Below are 25,041 nucleotides of genomic sequence, written 5' to 3' on the forward strand. Positions count from 1 at the left end.
CAGGCAGACCTTTAAGTGCATTCCAAGTGTGGCAGACAGCTGGGATTACCAGAGTAGGAGACCTATTCACAGTTACTGGGCTAACGCCCTTCCCAGAACTACAAGAAAAGAGGAACCTTGCACCTGCAGAGATATTCAGGTACCAACAGATTAAACATTTTGTCACTCAGTTCCACAAAGCAAACAATCCCCCAACACGCACCTACTTTGAATCTCTATTTACGTACAAATCCCAAGAGAGGGGCATGACTTCTGACCTATGTCATTCCCTAATTAACTCGGGGATGGAATACAAATATATTCATATGCTTAAATGGGAGGAGGAGCTCGTGAGGTTCTGGAAGGATTGGGCTGACATATGGGAGGCAGCGGCGAAAAGTTCGATTTGCACTGTGGTTAAAGAGAACTCCTATAAAATTTTATAATCGCTGGTATATGACTCCAGTCAGACTCCATGCCATATATAACGCCCACTCGCCGTCCTGTTTCAGAGGGTGTGGACAAAATGGCTCGATGTCACATATTTGGTGGGATTGTCCGAAACGGGCTCCCTTATGGCAACAGGTTTACATGTTTATCAATAGACTTCTGAACATGGACCTGAGACCTGACCCGTGGTCTGCTCTACTAGGCAGACCACTACAAGACATGTCTAGAGCCTCAGCCAAACTAATCTCCCACATCATGTCAGCCACAAGATGCTGTATAGCGAGGGCCTGGAAAAACCTGGAACCCCCTTCTCTGGCAATGGTTAAAAACAGAATATGGCATATTGCCACAATGGAGAAACTCACGGCTTACCTAAGGGAGAGATGCGACAGGTTCTCCCAGGTTTGGGACCCATGGTTTGCCAGTGAGGGAGGACAAAGAGATATTATAGAATTGGCCTGGCTGTAGAGGGGAAATAATGATACCGCCGGGCTGATCTAGCTCTGAGGCATGTCTCAAAAAAAACAAAGTATGCAGGGTCTGCTCCTGTCAGCTAATGGGTATGACAGGGAGCATACATGTGAAATAATTTCAGACCTTTGATGAGACTGGTACCACCACCCCTCTCCCCTCCCCTCACTTCCCCTTGTATTGTTTGGTCCAATTTTGTTCATTATGTTTGTCCAATATCATTTAACCACAGAGATAGCAAGGGATACTAAAAAGAGGGCTCCATCAACACAGATAATTACCATTAGAGAGCTGGATATGTGGGCAGGGATAATCTTTTAAGGTTGCTGTTTTATAACATCCCCACTGTACCTATTCTATTTTCTGAATCCCATTTGAAAACTTGCCAATAAAAATGTTTAAGTTAAAAAAAAAAAAGCTCACAAGTGAAGGCTTACACTGTATAAGTAAATCAGAAAGCAAGGTACAGCAGGCTGTATAGGTGTGCGGTCAGTCTCGATCTCACCGCTACCAAACCCCGCCAGGTCTCCAATCTGTACCTTGCTTTCTGATTACTTATACAGTAACTGCACCATGGCTCTGCCTTTCTATTTTGAGATCTAGGGACTACATGCATCATACCATCCAGGGACCACTGTGCCACTGTTTGGATCTCTGCCTATAATTCCTGCTCTATTGTGAGTTGGAAATTTATAGCTCCCTTTAATATCAGTTTTTATTGTGTTTTTGCATTATTGCACTATATGATTTTTCTTATTATATGCCTTCTATCACTGCTCCCCTGAGTTTTGAGTGTATCAGAATAGAGCTTTGCCAGGAAAAAGGATAGACATAAGCTTATTTTTAATTGAGACATCAGTAGCCCAGGGTAAGCCAGAGAGCTCTCGTGCAGCAACGGGTGTTATGGAAGATCTTGCCAGTAATCTGGTTGCGTCAAATGAGGCGTTGCAGAGAAAACCCAATGACTGACATAGTGCAGTCTTTATGTATTTTCTGCCGAGATATGAAATACTAGAGAACCAGATCTTCACCGTTCTTACTAGAGAAGCTAACACAATCATCAGCATGAGGAAAGCTCCCAATTTGGAATAAAGCCTATTTGGTGGGCCATGAATTCTCTTATCCATAGGGCCTCTGAATGATGCCATGCCTTCAAGAGATCGTTTTCGTCCTTGTGCATCTGGGTACCGTTGCGTCCACTTTGGGAGGGTGTTCCAAATCTTTTTTACCTTCTGATCTGAACGGGTACATTTTTTTACATTTATTTGTAGCTCCGCGTTTGCGGTCAGGATATCGCCATTCGCTCTCAATTAAATCCTTTAAAACTGTATGGACCAGAAAAGGTTCTGGCTGTTTTCTTAGATCCATAAAAAAGATTCTGTCATGGTATTAAGGTCTTTTTTTCCCACTGGTAATCCTAGGGTTGAAGCAATTTCTTTAATCAAGTTGTTGATATTGTCAATGTTAAAGATGTAGAGATCTTCTTTGACCTCCTCTTCGTCTGAGGATGAGTGCAGATATGGGTCGGATGTTCCCGGGTGAGAAAAATACAATTCTGCTACAAAGGATCGGATGTGTCTGGGACATTTGCTTGAAGACTGCATGGCTTCTTCCTTGAATGTTTCCATTATGCAGGTTTTAAACCAATATAAGAACTCCGACATCTGAACAGGTACTTCCTGTAACACCGTTTGCCTGATGTATGTCTGACATAATTTGCCTGGGTAACCCACAGGCAGCCTTTCGCTACAGCTCATGCAATTTAAATGCTTAGATGTACAGTAGCAGCACACTATTTTGGTCTGACTACAGGGTCTTCAGTGAGAGAAGGGGAGGAGGGATTGAGTTACGACAAAGCAAAGAAAATTGAAAGAGGGACAATAGCTATTCGAGAAATTAATCCTCACTATAGGTAACCTCCCTGTGTCTCTAACAGTGTGAACCCACAGTTCCTCTTATCTACTTGAGTACATCACAGTTCCTCTTATCTGCTTGTGTGCAGGAGCTACCTGTCCCATCCAGCGCTCCGCCTTATGGCGCAGTGATGTCACCGGCACCTCTGCATAAATAAAATCTTCCTGCTTCAGTGGTCGGTTCAACCACATGTGCCACCCGCCGCCTGACAGCAGGAAGGTGGCTGCAGCACGAAGGAAGGATGCAGATCTCTGCTTCAGCAGTAAGAAACAGGTACGCGACTGTGTGGAGGGTCTTGCAGGCACAGGGTCTTGCAAGCACAGGACAGCTGGTACCCAGCTGGAATGTATGTCTGCTGCGGTGGCACACCAGACCGACCGGACATTAGAGCAGGTCCTGGGTGGGGGTAGTGTGGTGCGATGGCGGCCCGTACTGGAACTTCCCCACAGAGGACATCGAGAGTGGCTCTGTTAAAATAAAAAATGATCCTTCTGCAGCGTAGGACACAAACATACCTGAGACAGGCATAAGAGGGGCATAAAATGACACAAACAGGTCAAAAGTCTGTCCTAACTTCAGATGGGCAAAGCCCATCCCACTGTCGTGTCATGCGCTGAAATGGAGGGACGGGAGAGAATATATGTTTTCACTCAACGCACAAACCAACCAAGGAACTCAGTGCCACTAAATGTGACAGCATACAACAAATTGTTTTAAAAGAGGAATAGACCTTCACGGGGCAACATGCTACCAACAATATGGACACACGTGCAGCATCTACAGTATGTCTTGAGCCTAAATACTAGAGGCAGGCAGTGGGTGATGCTTTATGTTGCACTCTCCCTTTCAGTACGTGCCACTGTTGAAGACAGGGTACTCGACTTGATAGAAAATTCTGTCTGGCCCAGTATGGTTAGTTTTCATGTTCTAAATGTTGTGAAACCTCTACTTAATCTTTTTAGCGGGACATAAAAAACAGGATTAAGCAAAACAAAAACACAAATTAAGGATTTATATTGAACTGAAATAGAAGGTCTTATACATATTAACCGATATAAATGCAGGTACCCCTCTGAAACTACATTCATTTAAGATGATTTGCTAGCTTACGTTGTCGATAGATTTAAGACGAAGCCCGATCTTTCCATCCTGGTCTTTGCACAATATCACCTCACGAACACCTTGCTTTATTTCTGCTCTGCGGATTCCAACATCGCTTCCAGTCACTGGAGCCACCATGTTATTCACAGCTGATGGTCTCGCTACCTGACTCTAGGGAAGCAAAGAAACATACACAATGCATTCTGGAACAAAACTGCAACACATACCAAAGTGTAAAGGCAGCAGCATTATGTACTGGTAAGAAATGTCTTAGTCTGCCAGATGATAATTTATTAAATTGTACTGTGATGTAGTGACCAAATAAATTATTTTAACTTCATCTCATCACTTGGTATACATTAGGTACAGATAGCTCAGACGACTTTAAATAAGTTCTTAGTAAGATGAAGTAATGTGTGTTTAATAAAATATAACAGCATGTTAGGCCCCTCTAGCACTGAAAGTTATTTTATACTCAATTCATGTACCTGCAAATCCGAATTTAAGAATACAAATTATTATTAAAAGGTCAAAAACTATGGCCCTATTTATCAGAGTCTCCAGGCTGCAAAACTGGGGCAAAAAATCTTGCACCAATTAGAAGTTTTTTTTTAAACTTTAAACACATTTGGTGCACTTTTTGCACCACATATGTGCATTTAGATTTCAATACTGTAATCAGACTATGTTGTGTCTTCAGAGTTTAAATTACAATTAGCATGATGCATTTTCTACCAGAGTTATTTTTGTGTGCCTTTTAATCAATATTGTACTTTGTAGGGTGCAGGATAGGATTACAAAATAAAATACAAAAAAAATTACATACCCCATCAGCTGGAACCAAAGACAAATTTTTGTGGATTTCATCATCACTCAGACTCAAACCCATGTAGTACTGAGAGAGCTCTGGATACAGTTTAGGGTACACGCCTGTGCAAAGAAACATCGTTCAATATAATTAAATGCTATTTTTTTTTATCCTGAAAATAAAAATGTTATTTGAACACACCGCAAGCAGGATGAGTTTGCATTCAGCATAATTTCTACTATGTGGTAAATACATAGAAAAAGCATTGTATAGTGCTCCTTTGTAACTGAATAATTAAAAAGTCAGGCTACACGCTTTGTAAGTAGAAATTCCCTCTAACTTAAGCCCAGCAAACTTTTTTTATGCATAATTGGAAATCGTTGTAGTACTCCAGAGCTGACCAGCAGTTACTGGTATTAGTTCCTGATTTCTAAAGGGGATTTAAATGGCCGTCCAATAGTAATCTGCAAAGCCACAAAATGATGTCACGGCTTTCTATTGGCCCGAGATTTGGCAGCCATTTTATTTCCACTGGAGGGAGCTTTAAAGAGGCAATCCAAGCTGGCTTTTTTTCTCCCCTCTCCCCCCGGTATCTCGGGAACCAAGGGTCCCAAGAGCTGGAAATAGCAGAAGGGAAAAAAGGCTTGCAATGTTCTATAAGAACATCCCGCTTTTAACCCCTTGGAGACCCATTGAGTGCAATTGCATAGCAGCTCCATTTGCACAGCATTTATTTTAAACATTGTTTTTGATATTTATATTGAAATTTTCCTGTTGTCCTGGAAGGTGATCCTAAGGACACGATTTATATTAAAGGTGTTTAGTTTGACCACTACCTCTTTTTGACTGTGCTTCTAACTCTTTTATTTCTGCTGTTACGTTTTCATCAGGGACTGGGGTTCCCTGTTTCAAGAAGATGCGGTATTAATTGGGTTGTGGTTCTCTTACACATTTATTTAACTCATTCAGCAAGACCCTATACGCACCGGACTGGTTCATGTCACATGTTTTTTGTTTTTTGTATTTATCTTATATTATTTTCAGCCTCTAATTACAGTTACATCTATATTTGGCGCACTTTATTTTTCTTTTTTCAATGTTCTATAAGAAGCAGGAGCTAAAATGATTTAAAATGCATTGAAAGCATTTGCTAGCTTAAAAATTGCAGCCTCTTTATTCTAGATAAGAAAATGATCCTCAGATTTTATTTTAAAATTTAGACTTCTATGTTACATATGGCACAAATGTATTTTTAAACTTTTGAGGCTATAACTTATTATAGCCCATTTTTAATTTAATATAAAAAAGGAAAAGACAACAAAATGGTAAAAATTCTTGTTTGCTGCCTTAAAAATGTAGGCACGGTCAAAGCACGTTTGGGAAGCAAAACGAAGTTTGGCGAGATTTGGCAACCATTGTGTTTCACCTGCAGGGAGATTTAAACCCAGTAACCAAGTATTTCAGGAACTAGGGGGTCCCCGGAGCGGCAAACAGAGTAGCTCAGCTACAGGGGTTCCCAGGTTGCCATTTTGTATTAAAAAAAATATATATATTATTGAAATATCCTTATATGTTGCTCTGAAGTCTAGAGCAGGACTCTCCAACTCTCAGCCAGCTTAGAATGGCCTTTGCCCTGTCATCTCCCACCAATTTAAAAGCAGCAGTTCAAGCAATATCCTACGTGTGGTTTTTTAATAAATCAGTTATGTACGAAAAAAATACATGTAGCATTTAAAAAAATAATAATAATGTTTTAAAGACATTTTTAATGTTTCTAATGTAGGAAGCATTTCCAAAGTGCCTGCCCCCTTCCCCTTCTGATAGGCTCTGTCTCGAGCCTCGCCCTCTCTCTAGCAGTGAACCAATTGTATTTAGTAACTGCCCAGTCAATCATAATCTAGGAACTACATTGCCCAAAATGCTGTGCAAGAACTGAATTTAATAACCCTAAGCATGCGATCGATTACAGGAGAACGGATCGATCTGCAGCTTAGCTAATCACTTGTCAGTGTGCAGATTGTATAGATGCACATATTGAATGGGAAAAAGCATATATACAGTATATTTTTTAAAAATGACAGCTTGAACTGCAGCTTTAATTGCAGTTGCTCAGGCAATCGAGAAGTGTAATTTTTCACACAAACAGACCTATAAACTATAGTAAATAAAATAAATTACAATGGTATCCATGTTACACAAGCTTGTAAAATATCACGGTAGACTAATTTAAATCTATCTAAACTTACATTGCATTATTCTGGTGGCCCTTTTGCTCGTGTTTTCTGACCTGGCTGTTTGAAAAGCTAGTTAAAGAGCAGTAGACAGACCATTCATATGCGATTTGTGGTGTCATCTGTAACAATGGAAGGCTGGCTGTATTGAGATGGGGTGTTAGCTCTATAGCTTCTGTCTTTTCTGGAACAACATATAGTAAATCTGTCCATACCCCCTTGCCTTCTTTTTCCCCCCTTCTATTTTAAATGGCAGAAGCAAGGGGATAAAAAGGCTCGCAAAGTTCCATGAGAAGCAGAAGGCAAAATGATTGAAATGCATGTGTTATATCAGGTAATATACAGTAGCCGCAGCTGCTTGATTCCAGATAAGAAAATAATGATCCCCCGATTTTATTATAAATAAACATTTTATTTATGGCACAAATTAAAAATATTTTGACCTATATATGGGGATATTTTTTTTTTTTTTTTTTAAACAAACTAAGCCATTAAATAAATCAAACCATTCTTGTTAACTGCTGCCTTAAAAATGTAGGCTAGATCAAAGCAGGTTTGAGATGCAAAACAAACCCCAAGAAGTGTGCCAATTACTATTGCTATTCAGAATCGCTTTGTGCAAGAAGCCCATGCCCCTGCTTGTCAACTTCATTCCATAACGCTTTAGACAATAAAAATACTTACCTCCATCTTGAGAGACCGAAGCGGGTGACGCTTCAGATAAAATTGCTGGATTGGCAGAGTTTGCGGAAAAAGCAGTCTGCGCCTGAAGAACAATGCACATGATATTGCAAGTCAAAACACACCAAATATAAATCTGATATTGCAAACAAACCAAGTTGCAACACTGGAAACACATTTTACATCACTTAGTCATTTTTATGCCTTCTAAACCATTCTGGTGCTTGTTTCATAGTATGTTATGTTTAATAGCTTTGCAAATTTAGGGCAAATAGTAAAATGTATTTTTGCAGTAGTATCTAATAGGGACTAGATAGGAACTTGTACCCAACAGAAAAAATAATGCAACATTACCAAAGTTGCAGTGAGCAGAGATTAGATTTGAAACGTATTTTAGAAAAGAATTTTAAAAAGGTGAAAAGGTCAAGATGATAACCTGAATTTTTTTTTGGAATGGAACTTGAACATAAGTCATTACGGTCACAGATTACAAATGCATTCCGAAGTAAGAAATATTGGTTAATTCTTGTCTATGCTCCTTATGACTCCTGTAACTACAAACCTCTTCTGCTTTATCATCTTGGAAAGCTTTCTTCCACATCGTCATCAGCCAGAGAGATTATGTGCATGCAGTGCTGCCAACAAGGGGGGGAGGAAGAGCCTGGGCAGTTGTCCCGGGCCCAGAGGCTGCAGGGGGCCTGGCCGGCCGGCGCAGACAGTTGGACCTGACCTCTGGCCGGGCTGCAGCTGTCCTGGCGCCGCTCCGTGTCCAGTTGCCAGGCCCCAGATTTCCTTCCCCGCTGCAGCAGGCGCCTCTCTCTGCTGCTGTTGAGGCCTCCCATGCAGGCCCCAACCCGGAAGTTTGGCTGCTTGTAGGCACTGCATAGTTGGCGCGCGCGTTGTGCAGCGGAGGTGGTGATGTCGGGTACATGGGTGTGTGTGTGTGTGTTGCATTATGTGTGTGGGTGTGGGGGTAATTATTGTAGGAGAGATTGAGGGGGCGAGATTGAATGAAAGGGGGGTAATTGAGTGATAGCAAATCGGGATAAATATTTGATACCAAAAAAAAAAAAAAAAAGTCCAAAAATGTTCTAGTAAATCTAAATAAAACACTTTTTTTTTAAATTTAGATTTACTAGAACAAAAAAGGGCCCTTCATTTCCAACCCCTTTCCATGTCGGCACTTCACATTTTCTCACCTACACTGCTCCCATCACCCTAAAATCCTCCTCATTCATCTCTCACCCTTAGATATTGCCTCCATTTAAAAACACATTTTCTTAAGAATTGTCAAAAACTCTATTTCAATTAATCTTGAACATTTTATACATTTTTAAATGGAGGGAGTACCTAACGGTGAGTGTGATGGGATATTGGGGTGATGGAATAGGTAAGGCTGGGGCCATGGTGCCTTCGCCCCCGCGCTCAGGCGTGCGGAGGCTGTGGGAAAGCGGGTGCTTTCCCTGGCCATGGTGGACGGGCCGTGGGGGGCGTTCCTAGGGGTGTCACAGAGCTGATTCGCCCTCATTGGGCGAACCGCTCACGTGACTTGTCTTTCGCGCTGAGAAATCAGTTTAACTGAACGCGCGCCCCCTCCTGCTTCCGTGCGGACATGCCCGCACGCCACATGGACGCGAACACTGCCTTAAGGCAGTCTGTTCGCTCAGCATGCGGACGCCTCCGCACGGTCTGCAGTACCATGGCCCCAGCCTAAGAAATGGTGAAGTGCAGACATGGAAGAGGGGTTGAATCCCAGGGGGAGGATGGAAGAGATTAAGGTAGGTAGGGTGACCAGACGTCCTGGTTTTTAGCCATTTATCACGGGTCCCGACTTTTCTGGCCACAGTCACAATTTTTATCGGCAATGGGCAATCGCGCCTGTGCGGCTGGCAAGCGCCTATCGAGCATGCGCCATCAGCACTCACCGTTCACACATGAGTGACATTTGTCTTGGGACAAATAGGCTCACCCTAGGTTAAGGGCCAGAAGGGAGGGCAGGGGGGAAGGGGTTAACACAAGGAAACCAGTGCAGAGAATTTCATGTGTTTGTCAATACATGACCCCTAACAATGAATTTGTATCACCATGTAGGAAGGTAAATAAAGTTAAATCAGTTTATTAACTGTAAATCCAAAAGTATAGTATACCGTATTACCTGTACCTGTAGTCTGAACTACATAGGTAAGACCAAAAGAGAGCTGGGTACTAGAATTAAATAACATGTTAATAGCTTTATGTTAACACACATCTACAAAATAATTTAAAAAAAAGTTGTGTAATTTACCAAAGCACTTTTTGCTTTCCGACAATTGTGATTTAGCTAGTTTCAGTTTTATGAGCCTTGAACAGGTTAATCTTAATAGGAGAGAAGGAGACAGAGATAGGATCTTAATGCAGAGAGACATTTTGGATTTATAATCCCTGTACTAAAACACCAATGGGTCTGAATGAGCAAATAGACCTTGTTCCTTTCTTATAAAGATATACCTATCTTTTATAACAATATATTTGTATAGCTATGTGTTAGTCATTGCTTCTCTGTAATTGTGATCATTACTGGGTCTTAATGAGTAAATAGAGCATGTTCCCATTTTTTATAGATAATTAATCTTGGGTATAGTTGTATGTGTTTAGCGATATTTCATTCCTTGGCTCCTCAAAGCTGTTATGCTATTATTGACTTTACATTGGGATGTGATAAATTGCCATATTTTAAATGGTTATGTAATTATGATGTATTGTTGTACCAGTCTAAGCTACACTAAGGAAGTGACAAATATTTAATTTGCTATATCATCTAACTCTAAATGGTAGATTCAGACCTTTTAGTGTCAGGGTCCAGGCTTATCTCACTATGTGGGAATAAGTGGTCCATTACTTTACCGTTAGCAATCATCCTTGGGTATTTAAAGAGACATAGATATAGATATACACAGATATACACACACACACACACACACACGGTAAGAGTGCTGGTACAGAATAAAAGGTTTTTTTAAATGCACACTCACAATTTATGTAAAGCCCAAAAACCATTGAGAAGGCATAAAAGACCTTCCAACCTCTTTTCCTTGGTGGTAATAGAGCTGTCGATTTCTCCTGCTGCGAGGGGTGTGTTATAATAAAGAAAACAACCAGGGAAGCGCTATATTGGTTGGGATCAGGCTCAGCAGCCAATTTTATGTATTTTATGAGGGGTGTGTTGCCTGGCGTCTCGTTGTTAGGGGAACCCTCTGGTTGCAGCGTGGAGTCGTCAAATAATTATGTTAAACCCCCACGATTCATAAAATAAGAACTTATATTTATTTTGTGTTCTAGGAACCCGATTTTTACACTCTTCTTTGTTCGTCCAACGTGTACGGTTTGTTGCACGGACACTGAAGTACATACACAACTGAGCTTGAGTTACTGTTTAATTGGGAATGTTTGCCCGTTAGTGCACGACAGAATGCTTTTACGCTCATGGCCATCTAGAAATTTGCAAGTGAGGCACCTAGATGCGTTTCGCTTATTAAGCCTGCTGCTTTGCCAATATTCCATATGGTCTCACTGCGTGTGATGGTTGTAGTTTTTAGTTGACTAGCTGCTATCGTGTCTTAAGTCTCTACTCTCTGTACGTAATTACTGGTCTTTTATGTAACTTATTATTTCACTTATTTCCGTATCTGTCACAGAGCCCTATTTAATAAAAACAGAGGTCTCGCAGATAAGGGTTCCCCTCAGAATGAGCCGCGCACGGTTACCATGGTAACAACTGTGGCTATTTATTGTCCAGCAGAGAATAGGGCAGCCTATCCGCTCTGTGACCCGAGTATGTGGGAGGAGATCCTATGAAACGCTTAGGGTGAGTTTGGCAGGTGAGTGCCAAGCTGACGGAGGTCTGATGTAATCATTCCTCGACTCCACGCTGCAACCGGAGGGTTACCCTAACATCGAGACGTCAGGCAACACCCCACGCAGCAGGAAGAATCGACAGCTCTACCACCACCACCAAGGAAAAGATGTAGGAAGGACCTTTTTGTCTTCTGAATGCTTTTTGGACTTGAAAAATTGTGTGTGCGTGCATTTTTAAAAACGTTTATTCTGTACCAACCAATACATTACTTTGCTATGGAACCGTTTTGTGCTCTCACCTTCTAGACGCAATTCCCAAGTGATGACAATAGCAGCAGTACTTCTGTGGCACCAGACCTGCCTCTATTAACACTGGACTAATATTGGCTCAGTACACTACTGTACCATGCATTTCCATTGTTTTTCCACAGCAAGCCTTGTGTACCAACTTTGCTAATGTTTTATTATTTTATAATTTTCTGATTGACTAGTTCTCCCTTTGTTCTGGTAGAGTTTTTCTTTTTTTTTAACACACGCGCACGCACACATACGCACGTGCGTGTGTTCACAAAGGCCAAGAACACTTAATAATTCAAATCAGGCCTCAGTGCCTTCTGAGAAGAGAAGAAAGCACATTCTGTGGTTTCTCATTTGTATGCAAAGCATTACAGTATCTTCTGATATTTAAGTGCAGACTGATGCAGGATAGCAGTCCAAAACAGGTCACCATATCAAGATACAGGTACATACTGCTCAAAGGGGAAAGCAAATGAATGTTTAATGTCTGAAGTTAGTATTTTCAAGTGACCTCAATTAACCTACCGGCAATATCAAAAAGTATGTGAAAACACTCCATGGTAGAAATGCAAAAAACAACAAATTTAAATTCCAAAACATGTGCACTCACATGACAACATTGAAAGAAAAATTAAACAAAAACGTACCTGGATGACTTTGTCAACCTTCAGGTCTTCAAGTGATGGATATAAAGACATTGCAGAGACTAGTCTCAAAAAAAGAAAAGAACAAAAAATGGTTATATACTGTATCAGAAGCAAGATCCTTAAGCTACAATCCCGCTTATTGAATCCAAATATACAAGATGGGAAACAGGCTGTTCTCTGGCGCTGAATCGCACTATTTTCCACTCTGGGAGATAGTTACCTGCAATTTAAATAACCGTCCATATAGATTGGGACTTTCTACCGGCCCGTGGAACCCGTGAGATTTGGCAGCCATTTGTTTAACATGGAGGAAGATTTAAAAACGGTAACTTAATCTGTATCTCTGGCACCAGGGTGGGTCAAAAAGTTATCATCTAACTCTAAATGGTAGATTCAGACCTTTTAGTGTCAGGGTCCAGGCTTATCTCACTATGTGGGAATAAGTGGTCCATTGCTTTACCGTTAGCAATCATCCTTGGGGATTTAAAGAGACAGAGATATAGATATAAAAAATAGAAGAAAAAAGCGTTTGTTTAAAAAAATTATCAATTTTAAACACAATAAAGGGTTATCAAATTAAATAAATCACCAACGCAAATGATATTAGAAATATAAGCAATGTTGATGTGCAATACTTTAGGTTGTGCCCTCTTCCCATCTCCTGGGAGAAGGAGTGGCTCAGTGAGTAAAGACACTGACTGGCACTGAGTTTGAAGCCTTAGTGAGTAAGGCCTCGGCCATGTTTACTGCTGGCGTGCGGAGGCCTTAGACAGCGCGCCATCCGTGGGCGTGTCGGCGGGCCAGTGACGTCACGGAGCTGGTTCGCCCTCATTGGGCGAACCGCTCACGTGACCGGCCCTGCGCTCCGCCAAGCAGGAAAATTTAAATTTTCCCTAAGACCTACGCTTCCGCGCGCTTGCGGAAGCGTAGGCGAGCCCCTACTAAAGCTGCTCTCATTGCGGCTGTAGGGACTCAGTGCCGAGCGGAAGCGCGCCTCAGCCCGCAAGCACTAAACATGGACGCGGCCTAAGGGGAGCCTGGTGTCGACTCATTGTGACTTCGGGCAAGCCACTTTAACTCCCTGTGCCTCAGGCACCAAAAAATAAAAAAAAAATAAAAACATAGATTGTAGGCTTAATGAAGAACAGTGTTGGTGATGCCAAAATATATTCCTGAACAACAGATCTTTTCAATCCTGAAATGCTTATTGGGTTACTTTCCATCTCTTTGATAGTTTAAATATCTGTTTTGCATAATGGTCTACCTACAGCACAGTTAATGCATTTTTCAATAAATATCTAGAGCGAGAAGAGTGTTTATTTCAATGTTAATCCAATGGAAAACCTTTGTTAACCACACTGATTCTATAGCATTTGCCCCTATTGGGGGAGGGGAGGGGAAGGAAAGGTGGCACTGTAGAGCAGGGGTGCGCAAACTTTTTATCCGGTGCCCCACTGCCTGCTCTCGCCACTGCTCGTGCCCCCTCCCCTCACCTTGTATCAATCGTGAAATGATGCTGCGGGGTCATGTGATTTCACGTGACCCTGCGGCATCATTTGACACTGTTGCTATGGCGATGCACCAAGCCGTCTGAATCAAGGTGAGTTACAGAGGCCTCATGCGGTGCCCCTGCATTTACTTTAAATGCCTTGGGGAAGAGCGTGGGTCTCTGTAACAACCGCACCCCCCCAAAAAAAATTTGTTTGTGCACCCCTGCTGTAGAGTATAGCGGTCATTTCCTTGTTAATATGTTTAACATTTGACTTCTAAGGAGGAAAAAATAAGTCATGTTCAGGAGATTGATTTTTTTTTTTCCCCACCCTCTTCATTTTCTCAAAATCAGAATTGTTGATTTGATGACAAACAGTTAAATGAAAGCTTCATTTACATTGTGTATAAAACTGCGCTTATAGTGCCGGCGACAGCAACGTCAAAACAAATGACTTGCCGCTGATGCTTATAGTAAGCACAACACGACGGAGCGACAGCTTGGTCGCGATCGCTGGAAGTCTTCTCCATTTGATTTTTCCAGCGACTGCAGCCTGACGTCACCGTCGCTATAAGCGTAGCCTCACACTGTTCACTTAATGTAACTATGTATTTGCAACCATATTTGTCATCGTAACTCTATGCCCAGGACATACTTGAAAACGAGAGGCAACTCTCTCTTCCTGGTAAAACATTTTTATAAATAATTGTTTGCACAAATTAAAAATAAAAAAGGAGGATACGCTCCTTAAATCATTATCCAACAATTACTACAATAAATGTATACTTTCTCTGAAACATGAGATACAGTATTCATTCATTTTTACACTTTATATGGGACTGTAGGTTTGGGAAAGACTATGCACCCATCATGTATCTCTAGCTTAATTGAATACCAATTTTCAAATATATACCTAGAAGATATGATCTAAATTACTTTCAGCAGGACCACACTACAACAGAGTATACTTCTACAATGTATATCAATATTAATAGTAAAAGGAGATATACAGCAACTGCAATAAAACAGTAGTCACCTTCAAACAGACCTGCAATATTATATCACATATATGCCCTTATTACAAATATTTCCACAATGGTATATGTAATCAGGATAAGAAGTTCATGAAAATGTCATTGTCATTTGTGGGGGCGGAGAAAGGAGGAAGAAAACATACTTTAAAAAAAAACTATGGCTTAAAAGAGGATTAGCTGATCAGCTGATTATCACCATGGGCAGATGACAGTCATATGATGCTCATTATGAAAGCCGCTATTGCACCATGAAGAAAAAGTCTACTATACATGACCAGGGAGTTTGTCCAGAGAAAAGCAGAACTCATTGAAACGCTTTCTAAATCATACGGATTTAATTCTTACAATTACCATCCTTCCGTGCAAATATAACCTAAAACCATGATCGAGACAGCTATAATATAAAATCATTTAAAAAGTAACTCCCACTTATTGCACACAATTCAAAATAATATTTGCATAATTATCATAATGGAAATTCTGCAACAGTTTTCTGATTTGTATTTTTGTTTTTTTTAGAGGAAAAAAAATGATAAGTAAATTATTTTGCCCCGTCATTTGTCATTCGCAAACCATCTGAAGAGGAGACTTGTCACAGCTTAAAAGCTATGTATGTATATCATGATTTATATAGCGCCAACAGTGTACTCAGCGCTTCACTAAGAATAGAGTACAGGGAATTATAATAATATGAGTGCAGCAAAATCAGGCAATAGGAAAGGAAATCGTTGCCCGAAGAGCTTACAATCTAAGTGGTATGATGTGAGACAGCAGGTGAGGGAATAAGTGCAGTAGATGGCAGTGCTTGGCCACAATGGTTGGTAGGAGTGACTGTGGGACAATAGCCATGAGTGCAGGCCATTGGGATGCTTGATTTGTGAGGCGAGGTTTCAAGGTTAGTCAGTATTAAATCAGATCGGTTAACACCATTAGCAGGGGAAGAGGTGGCAAGGAGGCGTGGGTGAGAGCAGGTGTGCATACGGCTGGGTCCAGGATTAGGAGAGATATCCCCAGCAGCAGGAAGGAGTAGACAATTGTATCTATGAGGAACCCTTATGTTGGTCCAATGATATATCTATGCTTGCTGCATTCCTAACAAGATTTTACAGATTTCAATAAGTTGTGCCTCTTCCCTTCGCATGACTAATGTCATGGGGGAAATTGCATTATCTATCATCTCGGAACACGTTAACAGGAACAATAAACAGCCGCTATATATCTACAGATTTCAATAAATTCTCATTATTTCTTCAAGCATTACATAAAGAATATTGAATCAGTTTTCACTCTCTAGGATATATTTTATTTCTATTGTGATGCATGTTGATGTAGTTTTCTGCAACTCATTTATTTATCCACAAGGACAAATAATTTTTAATTAATATCTTTAGACACTGTTCTTTGGTCCATTTTCTCCTTTTTGAACATTGCTCATTCTCTGACAGTAAACTGTAGTGTGTACTCCACACGCGCAGCTGTCCGGGTATTGGCACAGGCTAAAGTGAGTGTTTGTAGGAGTGTCAAATGGAGCACTGGAAGAATGACTTTCCGCATAACAAGCTTTATGTGGAAGGCTCATGCTAATTTTATCTCCCGTCGACCAACTGCCTGCTCACTGCAATAGCCTCTCCCTTGACTTGGTTTCCTCCCCCTACCCCAAGTCTAACACGGTCGTTGCACTCAGATCAACTCCAAAACTTTAACCCCACTACCCTATGCACCCTCTACAACAGGAGTGCTTAACTCTAGTCTTCAAGCACCCCTCCCCCCCCCCAACCTCTAAAAGGTCAGGTTTTCAAGACTGAGCCTCTGATTTGTGCTGCAGCCGGGATAGAAAAAAAAGCTTTGTGATGCTCTAAAACTTCCAGTTCAGGAGCTCTATTAGCTCCTAATGTTTGTAGGAAAAGCTTATAATGGAATACCCCTATGGTATCAGATTATCTTCGGTACACCTCCATAAAAACATCATGACCCACAAGAATTCAATGTAGCTGACACAGATCCCACTGGCACTGTAGTGAGGAAATCCACACCCTCGTGTCCAGGCACATAAGCATTGATGAGGTTAAATCATGAAGGTGTAGAGAAACAGAAGAATCAATAACTCATGTTTTGATTGTAGCCTCTCGTCCTGGGGTAGGTGTGCCTCCGTTTTCAGCAAGCATTAAGTGATAGAGAAAGAAAACAGAGCACTACTTCCAATGGCTTTCGTAAGTCAGGCAAAAAGCGGACCAATGGAAAAAAAAAATTTATCAAATTTATTGCATCATTGGTAAAAGCAGCATATTTGGGACACAGCCAACATCTACGCGTTTCGAGCAGATGCTCTTTATCAAGGTTGGGATATCATGAACACATGACCTGTTGGGTAGGGGGTGGAGGGAGTGGGGGCTTGAGGACTGGAGTTGAGTATCCCTGCTCTACAACACCTACTTACACCCACCACACAATACTCTACAACCTCTCCTCTCTTCCATATGCACCCTTTCCTGCCGCGACACACACATATACATATATACATATATATATATATATATATATATATATATATATATATATATATATATATATATATATATATATATATAACAGTACACCACCTACAGCGCACTTCCACATATTTCACAAAGTTTAGTCCACAGGACAATAAGAAATTACATATATTCAGTGTAGGTACCTGCTAAACAGAGTCTACCTTGACGAGTTGGCAGGCTTGAATCATGTTTTGATCAAAAGATGCAACCAAGAGACGCCTTTGTCATACAGACTTGGGTTCAAAATGTAAACATATTACTAGTACATTTTAGCCCAATTGATAGCAGTGCAGGATCTGTTCTTTGTTTTCCATATACACAAGGTCAATACTTCTAAAGGAAGGAGCGCGGTAATATGTAAAATAAACAGAACACTTCAGCCTTAGTATAGACAGCTCCAGCATCCACACGTTGCCTACAATAGGGGAACGCAAACTTTTTTCCCTGCACATCCCTGCCGGCAGTTCTCTCTCCGCGCCCCCCCCCCTCCCTTACTTCTGCTCCAGCGTCATGACGTCACATTGCCATGGTGACGCGTCTAAGAAGCCACCGGAGCCAAGGTAAATGAGGTTTACAGAGGCCTTCGCCGCTTCCCCGGCACTTAATTTAAGTGCTTTTGGGAAGCGCGCGGGGCCTCTGTGGACTCCGCCCCCTGCAGACAATCTCGCGGCCCCCCCAGTTTGCACACCGCTGACCTACGACAATCCAAGTCACAACCATGACACACTCCAACCGCTATCTCCAAAAAAGTGCTCACACACGGAGGAATGTAAATGGAGAAAATGCCACTCTAAAGCAGATTTCCTTCACTATAAATTAAATTCTCTCCACCATTAACACTGCCCCTCCCTTGCTAAACTCTGTCCTTTAACCCTAAGGCCCCGCTCCCTCAGTCAGCGCGCCCGCACTGCAGACAAGCTGGGCGCTGACAGACACAGACCGCGATATGCGGTCTGTAGGGAGCGGTCACCGCTCGGGATCACAATTTTCTTGCATTCCCTGGCGGCTGACGCGTCACAGTGCGTAGTGAGCCGTCAGCGAGGGGGGACTGGGACCGGCTCGGGAGGATTCCCCTGCTGGTGGGGATTGCTCGCGCGGCCATCCGCGCCGCCGGGCGCAGCGGGTCCCAGCCCTAAACCTCCATCGCCAACTACTGCCTTCTTTCTTCACCCCTATGCCTAAGCTACTCGGGCAACTTGTATACAACCACTTCTACACTCCACTGAGACAACTGACAAAAGTGGCTAATGACCTACTCACAGATAACTCGAAGGGGCACGTCTCCCTACATCTCTCTGCTGCCTTCGACACTGTTGATCACCCCCTTCTGAATATTATCCATTGCACTGGCCTCTGTGACAAAGCCTTCTCCTGGTTCACGTCCTACCTTTCCAACCACTCTTTCTGTGTTTTCTTTTCTGCTCTCCCCTCTTCACTCCCTCTTTCTGTTGGGGTCCCACAAGGCTCTTTCCTCGGCTCTAACTTTACACCTCATCTCTTGGTGAACGAATACAATCTTTTGGCTTTCAGAATCATCTATATGCCTTTGACATCCAAATGTAATCTCTCCTCATCTCTTCTGTGTCTCCAACTGTCTCTCTTCAATCCCCTCCTGTTTGGGTCACCGTTAACTGAAGTTTAATATGTCCAAAACAGAACCAATACTCTTTCTCCATTCCACTGCTACACCCACACTCTCCATTACAATCAATAACAGGCCGCTGTCTAGGCGCAGCGGTGCGCAAACTGGGGGGCGCGCCCCAAGACTTTTCTGGGGGGGCGCGACATTTACAAAAGGCCTCTCGCTAAGAGCGCGAGGCCTCTAAACTTAATTACCAGGCTCTGGTAACGCGTTTCTATGACAACGCGGCGTCAAATGACGCCCGTTGCCATTGAGACGTGACATCAAATGACGCTGCAGGTTACGTGACGTCACATGACCCCGCGTCATTTGACGCATTATTAGGCCTCAGACATGGTCAAAAAGACCGTGCTGAGGCGCGCTAAGGGGAAACATTATCCCTATCAGCGCGGCTTAAGACGGCGCTTCCGCAGGCGTGCGGAAATGCAGGAGACAGGCAAGTTTAAATTTTGCCGCTCATGCAAGCGCAGGCCCAGTCACGTGACTGCCAGAAGCCAATGGCAGTCCGTGACGTCGGTGACGTGGCGCGCTAGCCCCGCCTCCCGATCCGCCTCCCACCCGGCACACAAGCGTGCTCGCTGACGCTCATGCAGGGACAAGAAAAATCGCCTGCTTGAGCAGGAGAGCATGAGCGTCAGCGCTGCTCCCTGCACCATGTCCCAGGCCTTAGACGCGAGAGGGGAGGGCATGACCGAGGAGGGAGCAGGTAAGGGGGCGCAGACATGGGGAGTTTGCCAACCGCTGGTCTAGGTAGTCATCTTTGACTCTGATCTCTCCTTCATTCCTCACATTCAGTCCCAGTCGTCTGTGCCTTTGAAATATCTCCAAGATATGCCCTTTTCTCACTCATGATGCAACTAAAATCCTAATTCACTCACTCATCTTGTCCTGCCTTGACTACTGCAACCTTCTCTTATTTTGGCATTCCCATTGTCCGCCTATGCCAACTCCAATTAATCCAAAATGCTGCTGCCAGATTCATCTATAGCACCACTTCTCAAATCCCTATACAGGTATACCCCGCTTTAAGTACACTCACTTTAAGTACACTCGCGAGTAAGTACATATCGCCCAATAGGCAAACGGCAGCTCACGCATGCGCCAGTCAGCACGTCCTGAACAGCAATACCGGCTCCCTACCTGTACCGAAGCTGTGCGCAAGCGGGGAGACTATAGAGCCTGTTACACATGCGTTATTTACATCAGTTATGCACGTATATAACGACTGCAGTACAGTACATGCATCGATAAGTGGGAAAAAGGCAGTGCTTCACTTTAAGTACATTTTCGCTTTACATACATGCTCCGGTACCATTGCGTACGTTAATGCGGGGTATGCCTGTACTGGTTTCCCATATCCTCTGGAAACAAATGTAAAACCCTCACTGACTATGAAAGCTGTCCTATCTCACATCTCAGCCCTCATCCCCAAATACATACCCAACGTCCCCAAAGTTCTGTCCAGGACATCTGCCTCTCATTCTACCTTATCACCTCACTCCCGCTGACAAAACTTCTCCCTCGCTGCCCCCTCTCTCTGGAATTCCTTACCACGTATCATCACTCTCTCCCAACTTTCAGATATTTAAAAACTCACCTTTTCCGAGAAGCCAGTCATACTTCTATTATCCAATCCCATCCAACCCAACCTGTGCAGGAACAATCTACCCTAGGTAACCCACTCCCCCCCCCCCCCAAACCTTCATGGAATCAGCTGTACCATAATTCACCGAGGCACACTCCACCCGACAATGAGCAGTCACTTTACCATCTTGTTTGAACGTTGTCCCTAATTCCCTCTAGACTGCAAGTTTTCACGAGAAGAGCCATAATTACCTCTCTGTTTGCATGTAACTGTTTATATAATATACATAACCCTGTACCCCCATTGTGCCGTGCTGCAGAATATAGTAGTGCTTTACAAATAAATGATATTCATTTTTACATTGGATAGGGGCATTAAAATAAAACACACACAAACAGTATTTGTCCCATTTGCTGTGAGCAAGTTCACTTTTCCTCCTTGCCTCAACACTGCGACCAGTACACATGGGCAGAAGAGAAATATTGTGGACACCATTGCAGCCTAAGGCCTCAGTGATCGCGTCCACGCTCGGCGCGAACAAAGATTCGGCCCTCTATGGGGCTGGCCCCAGTCAGTGTGTGTGCGCGCTTTCAAAGCGCGACCACAAGTAGGGAAGACAATCATTTTGTCTTTCCGTGCGGCGACGGTGTTACATGGTTGACTGTCAACCAATGAGTGCACCGATAGTTTTAACCAATGAAAGGCAAGTACTTTTAAACCAATGAGAGCACGAATGTGATGTCATGGCCGTGCTCCCCAACGCGCATCCCATCGCGATACCTAGACCAGGGCTGCGCAAACGGGGGGGGGGGGGCGCGGTGATTAGATGCCCCGCGCTCTTCCCCATGGCATTTAAATTAAATTCCGGGGGAGGCATGAGGTTTCTGTAGCTTCTCTTACCTGCTCTCAGCCGGCTCTTCGGCATCAAATGACGCCGCGGGGTGTGACATGACGCGTTGCCATGACAACACGCACCAAATGACGCTGCAGGGTCACATGACATGACCCGCTGCTTCATTTGACGTCAGGTCTTAGGAGAGGGGGGGGTGCGAGCGCTGGGGCTGGCAGGCAGGGGGGTGCAGCTCAGAAACTTTGCGCACCCCTACCTTAGATCGCGGCTGAAACTGGTGCACGCGCCGCAAAGTGCTCCGATGCGCCCCATAGTGACTGGGGCCTTAGCCCAAGGATGGTGTAGGGACACGTACGGCTGCAAAAAATGTTGTGCAGTAGGAATCACATGGTTTCCTTTGACTTCCAGCGTTGAACGAGGCCTATAAAGTGCTGGAAGGATCAGATTGAGAACACACAAGGGGGAAATGGAAGATTTTGTGGAGCTGAGGAACTTTGGCCTAGTTTGTGCTGTGTCTGGCTAACGGAAAGAGTTCATTTTTAAGCCATGAATATAAACAGCTTTAATCTTTCACTTTCCTCACATGTAACAGGAGGCACCATTTGGTAATGAAACATAGGAGAGTGTGCAAAAAAAAATAATAATTAAAGCCGAGTCATACTGTACACAGTTCGCACAAACTAAAGCACAAGACTCCTTGTAAATCTTTGCAAAAGTTGCACAATCTGAAAACAGCGAAATACGATACCATTTTCTAGTATTGGTACAGATATGTAATCATTTTCGCTCCTTAACATCCTTTTAAAGACATTGCTTGCTTGTTTTATTTAACAACCTATTAATGTAAATAGCCCTCAGTCATGATATTATCATCCTTTAAGGACATTTTTACTTATTGGTTTGCTTTGAAAAATGGATATACTTCTATTTTCTTTGGTTCTTATTATTATTATTATTTAAATCTGGTAATTATTGTTCTTCCCTTTATCTCAGTCTTCTAAAAAGATAAATACGGTAGGGAAAAAAATATTACAAAAAGGAAGAAGGATGGAAACATTAAAAGTAATACAAAAATGTTTAAGGAAAAACACACAGGGAAAAAAAAGTGTTAATCACTCAAATTAACATGACATTTCACTGCTTTAGTCCTTGAAGGAAACTGCCCCTTAAAGGGGATTTCCACACTGTATCATTTGCAAAATAAAAGGCATCGCTTTGGAAACAGGATGTAATGTATAATGGCAGAGAGGGGCGGGTATTTATTACAGTAGCCCAAATGAGACATAAAGCACTTCAATGGGCAGCCAAACCTAGGATGAAAGTGATCCGAGGACAGCGGCAAGCTCAATAAGTTAATTGCAGCTGTTACCCGGGCTGCGGGGGTTTGAATGCTGATCCCTCTGAGAGCTGAAGGATGACAAGCACAGTTAACAGGTCATACAGCAAATCACAACACACAGGTTCGTTCACCAGACATTGGCACACAATCAGGTTATATCATTCATGTTATGTTCTACCAGGAATAATACATTACTTCTAAAGTAATAAGCCTAACCTGAGATAACATTGGTCTTCAGATGCCGAGTTCTCTCTAAATACAATAGATCACAAAACTAAAAAAATGATAGAAATAGGTGTATGTACTTTTTCATTTTAGATTAGTTGCAAACACATAAAATCATTGATCAATGCAACGTATTAAAAAGGGATACACACATAGCCTTTCTTTATTCAATCTAAATTCAAACCCGTTTACTGGAACTGAAAGAAAGCAGTTTTATTAATGTATTTCACATTGGAAATCCCTCCCTGGGCGACTAAATGAGGTCAGTCGTATGTTCAATAGACTGTATGTAGCTGATCGATAGCTTAAGAAAGAAGATGCGCAACGTATCCATGATAAAAGTTGTTAACAGGGGTTTACCATCTTTTTAATAAGACAGTGTGTCAGTCATCAAAATTAGTGGTGGATTATCTTTCTTGTTTGCTCATCGTTTGTGTAGTAATTATGAAGCGATCAATAGCCATACACACAAGCATAAGGAACCTTACACAATATTATTTCTCCTTTTTACCAGGATGCAAATGAATAAAACTTACTGCAAGAAAAAAATTAAAAATATATGTCTAAGCAAGGTGATGCCAAGTTCTTCAAAAACCAAAGTGACCAGCCAGATGGGACTGTTCTTCTACAGGTCTGAACCACCTCAGGAGTTGGGCAGTCACTGGGTACGGTCTCTACCTGGCACCAAATGACACAGTGTAACAGCGCCCTGGGGAGGGGGCACCGAACTAAACACCAACTAACAACATTTCAAGAGGGGACAACAAAGTAAACACCATGTAACAACAAAAAAAAAGTGTAAAAGTGGGTAAGTGTGTCAGTCATAAAGGGCAACTATAAAATAATCATCAAATGAGCATCAAGCCACCTTCAATCACACCTTTTATAAGAGGAAACAAACCCACTTGCAGAGAGATGTAAAGCTCATACGTGATATTTATCAGAAGAAGATGCAAAACAGCAAAGTTTCAGGCGGTTTACAGCCATTTGTCTCCATTTCCTCACAGCACTTATTTATTTATGATGCGGATAATGATCAGGCCGGTAAGATGCGGGGTCACCGCCGTGAGATCATTGCCTCCCCCTTCCGCACCGGCCTGTCAGGCGGTACGTGTGCCTGTCAGACGGTATCAGTCCCCCGATGACATCCGCCATGTCTCCAGTGTGAGGGAGGAGGAAGAAGCATCCCGGAAACCAGGGACAGTGTCAATGGAGGGGCTGGAGGCAGGTAAATAAACCGAGGGAAGACGTGAGGTATGAACTCTCTTATTAGGTGCAAGAGGCTAGGGACCCCATGCCCCCTCCCTTACCTGTCGGTGAGAGGACCGGTAAACAGCCACAATGGAGGCGGTTGAGCGAGCGGTGACCGTTACTCCTGCGCGATAGCGAGTCCTTAACGGTCTTGGTCCGGATGGCGGTGACGTCACAAGCCGCCTTCGCAGGAGCGCTGCTGCAACTTCCGGTCAGTGGGAGAAACAGAGCTCAGGACAAAGGCGAGATCCCACAGTGCAGAATAGCGGGGGGTGGGGTGGGAGGAGCCAAGCTTACCGCGTCACTCTGAGAACCAGGGCTCGTGACTGTGACTGCAACGACAGTGGCGCACGTATAGGGAAGGGCGGCGCTAAGGACTAGTGCTGGCGGAGGAGGAGGGAGAGCGCAGTGCTGGTTACAATATGCGCTGTTGTCATTGACAACACACATAATGGTTAATGAAGTAAATAAGTGAAGTTAGGAATGTTATTCGCCTCCTTGCAGATATTTCATTACCCTTAGTGTGTTTTTGTTTAACTATGTGTTTCCTGTGAAAACCCTGTGGCTTTTGCCAGTGTGTGAGCACATCCCCTCTAAACGCCGCCTATCCCAAGAGGAGGGGATGTGCGCACACACTGGCACAAACATGCATGGAAGTATTCATACAGCAAATACAGCT

The 25,041-nt window shown here is 43.0% G+C and overlaps 1 protein-coding gene across 4 annotated transcripts in view; it reads right to left on the reverse strand.

The window, feature by feature from the left end:
• SDCBP (syndecan binding protein) overlaps positions 1 to 24,669 on the reverse strand; it is a 35,217-nt gene extending 10,548 nt beyond the window's left edge. The window contains exons 1-6 of one of the 4 annotated variants that reach the window (XM_075584071.1): positions 24,422 to 24,669; positions 12,414 to 12,472; positions 7,639 to 7,720; positions 6,970 to 7,014; positions 4,742 to 4,845; positions 3,925 to 4,086 (exon numbers count right to left, since the gene is read on the reverse strand). In XM_075584071.1, coding sequence (XP_075440186.1) covers positions 3,925 to 4,086; positions 4,742 to 4,845; positions 6,970 to 7,014; positions 7,639 to 7,720; positions 12,414 to 12,464 — 444 coding nt within the window. In that variant the 5' untranslated portion in view covers positions 12,465 to 12,472; positions 24,422 to 24,669. Of the gene's footprint in view, positions 1 to 3,924; positions 4,087 to 4,741; positions 4,846 to 6,969; positions 7,015 to 7,638; positions 7,721 to 12,413; positions 12,478 to 24,016; positions 24,037 to 24,421 lie in introns of those variants that run through there. The other 3 variants (XM_075584070.1, XM_075584069.1, XM_075584079.1) reach the window with 3 other exon arrangements.
• Between the last annotated feature and the right edge of the window lie 372 nt (positions 24,670 to 25,041).

This window comes from Ascaphus truei, chromosome 2, assembly GCF_040206685.1.
Source record: "Ascaphus truei isolate aAscTru1 chromosome 2, aAscTru1.hap1, whole genome shotgun sequence".
Taxonomy (NCBI): domain Eukaryota; kingdom Metazoa; phylum Chordata; class Amphibia; order Anura; family Ascaphidae; genus Ascaphus; species Ascaphus truei.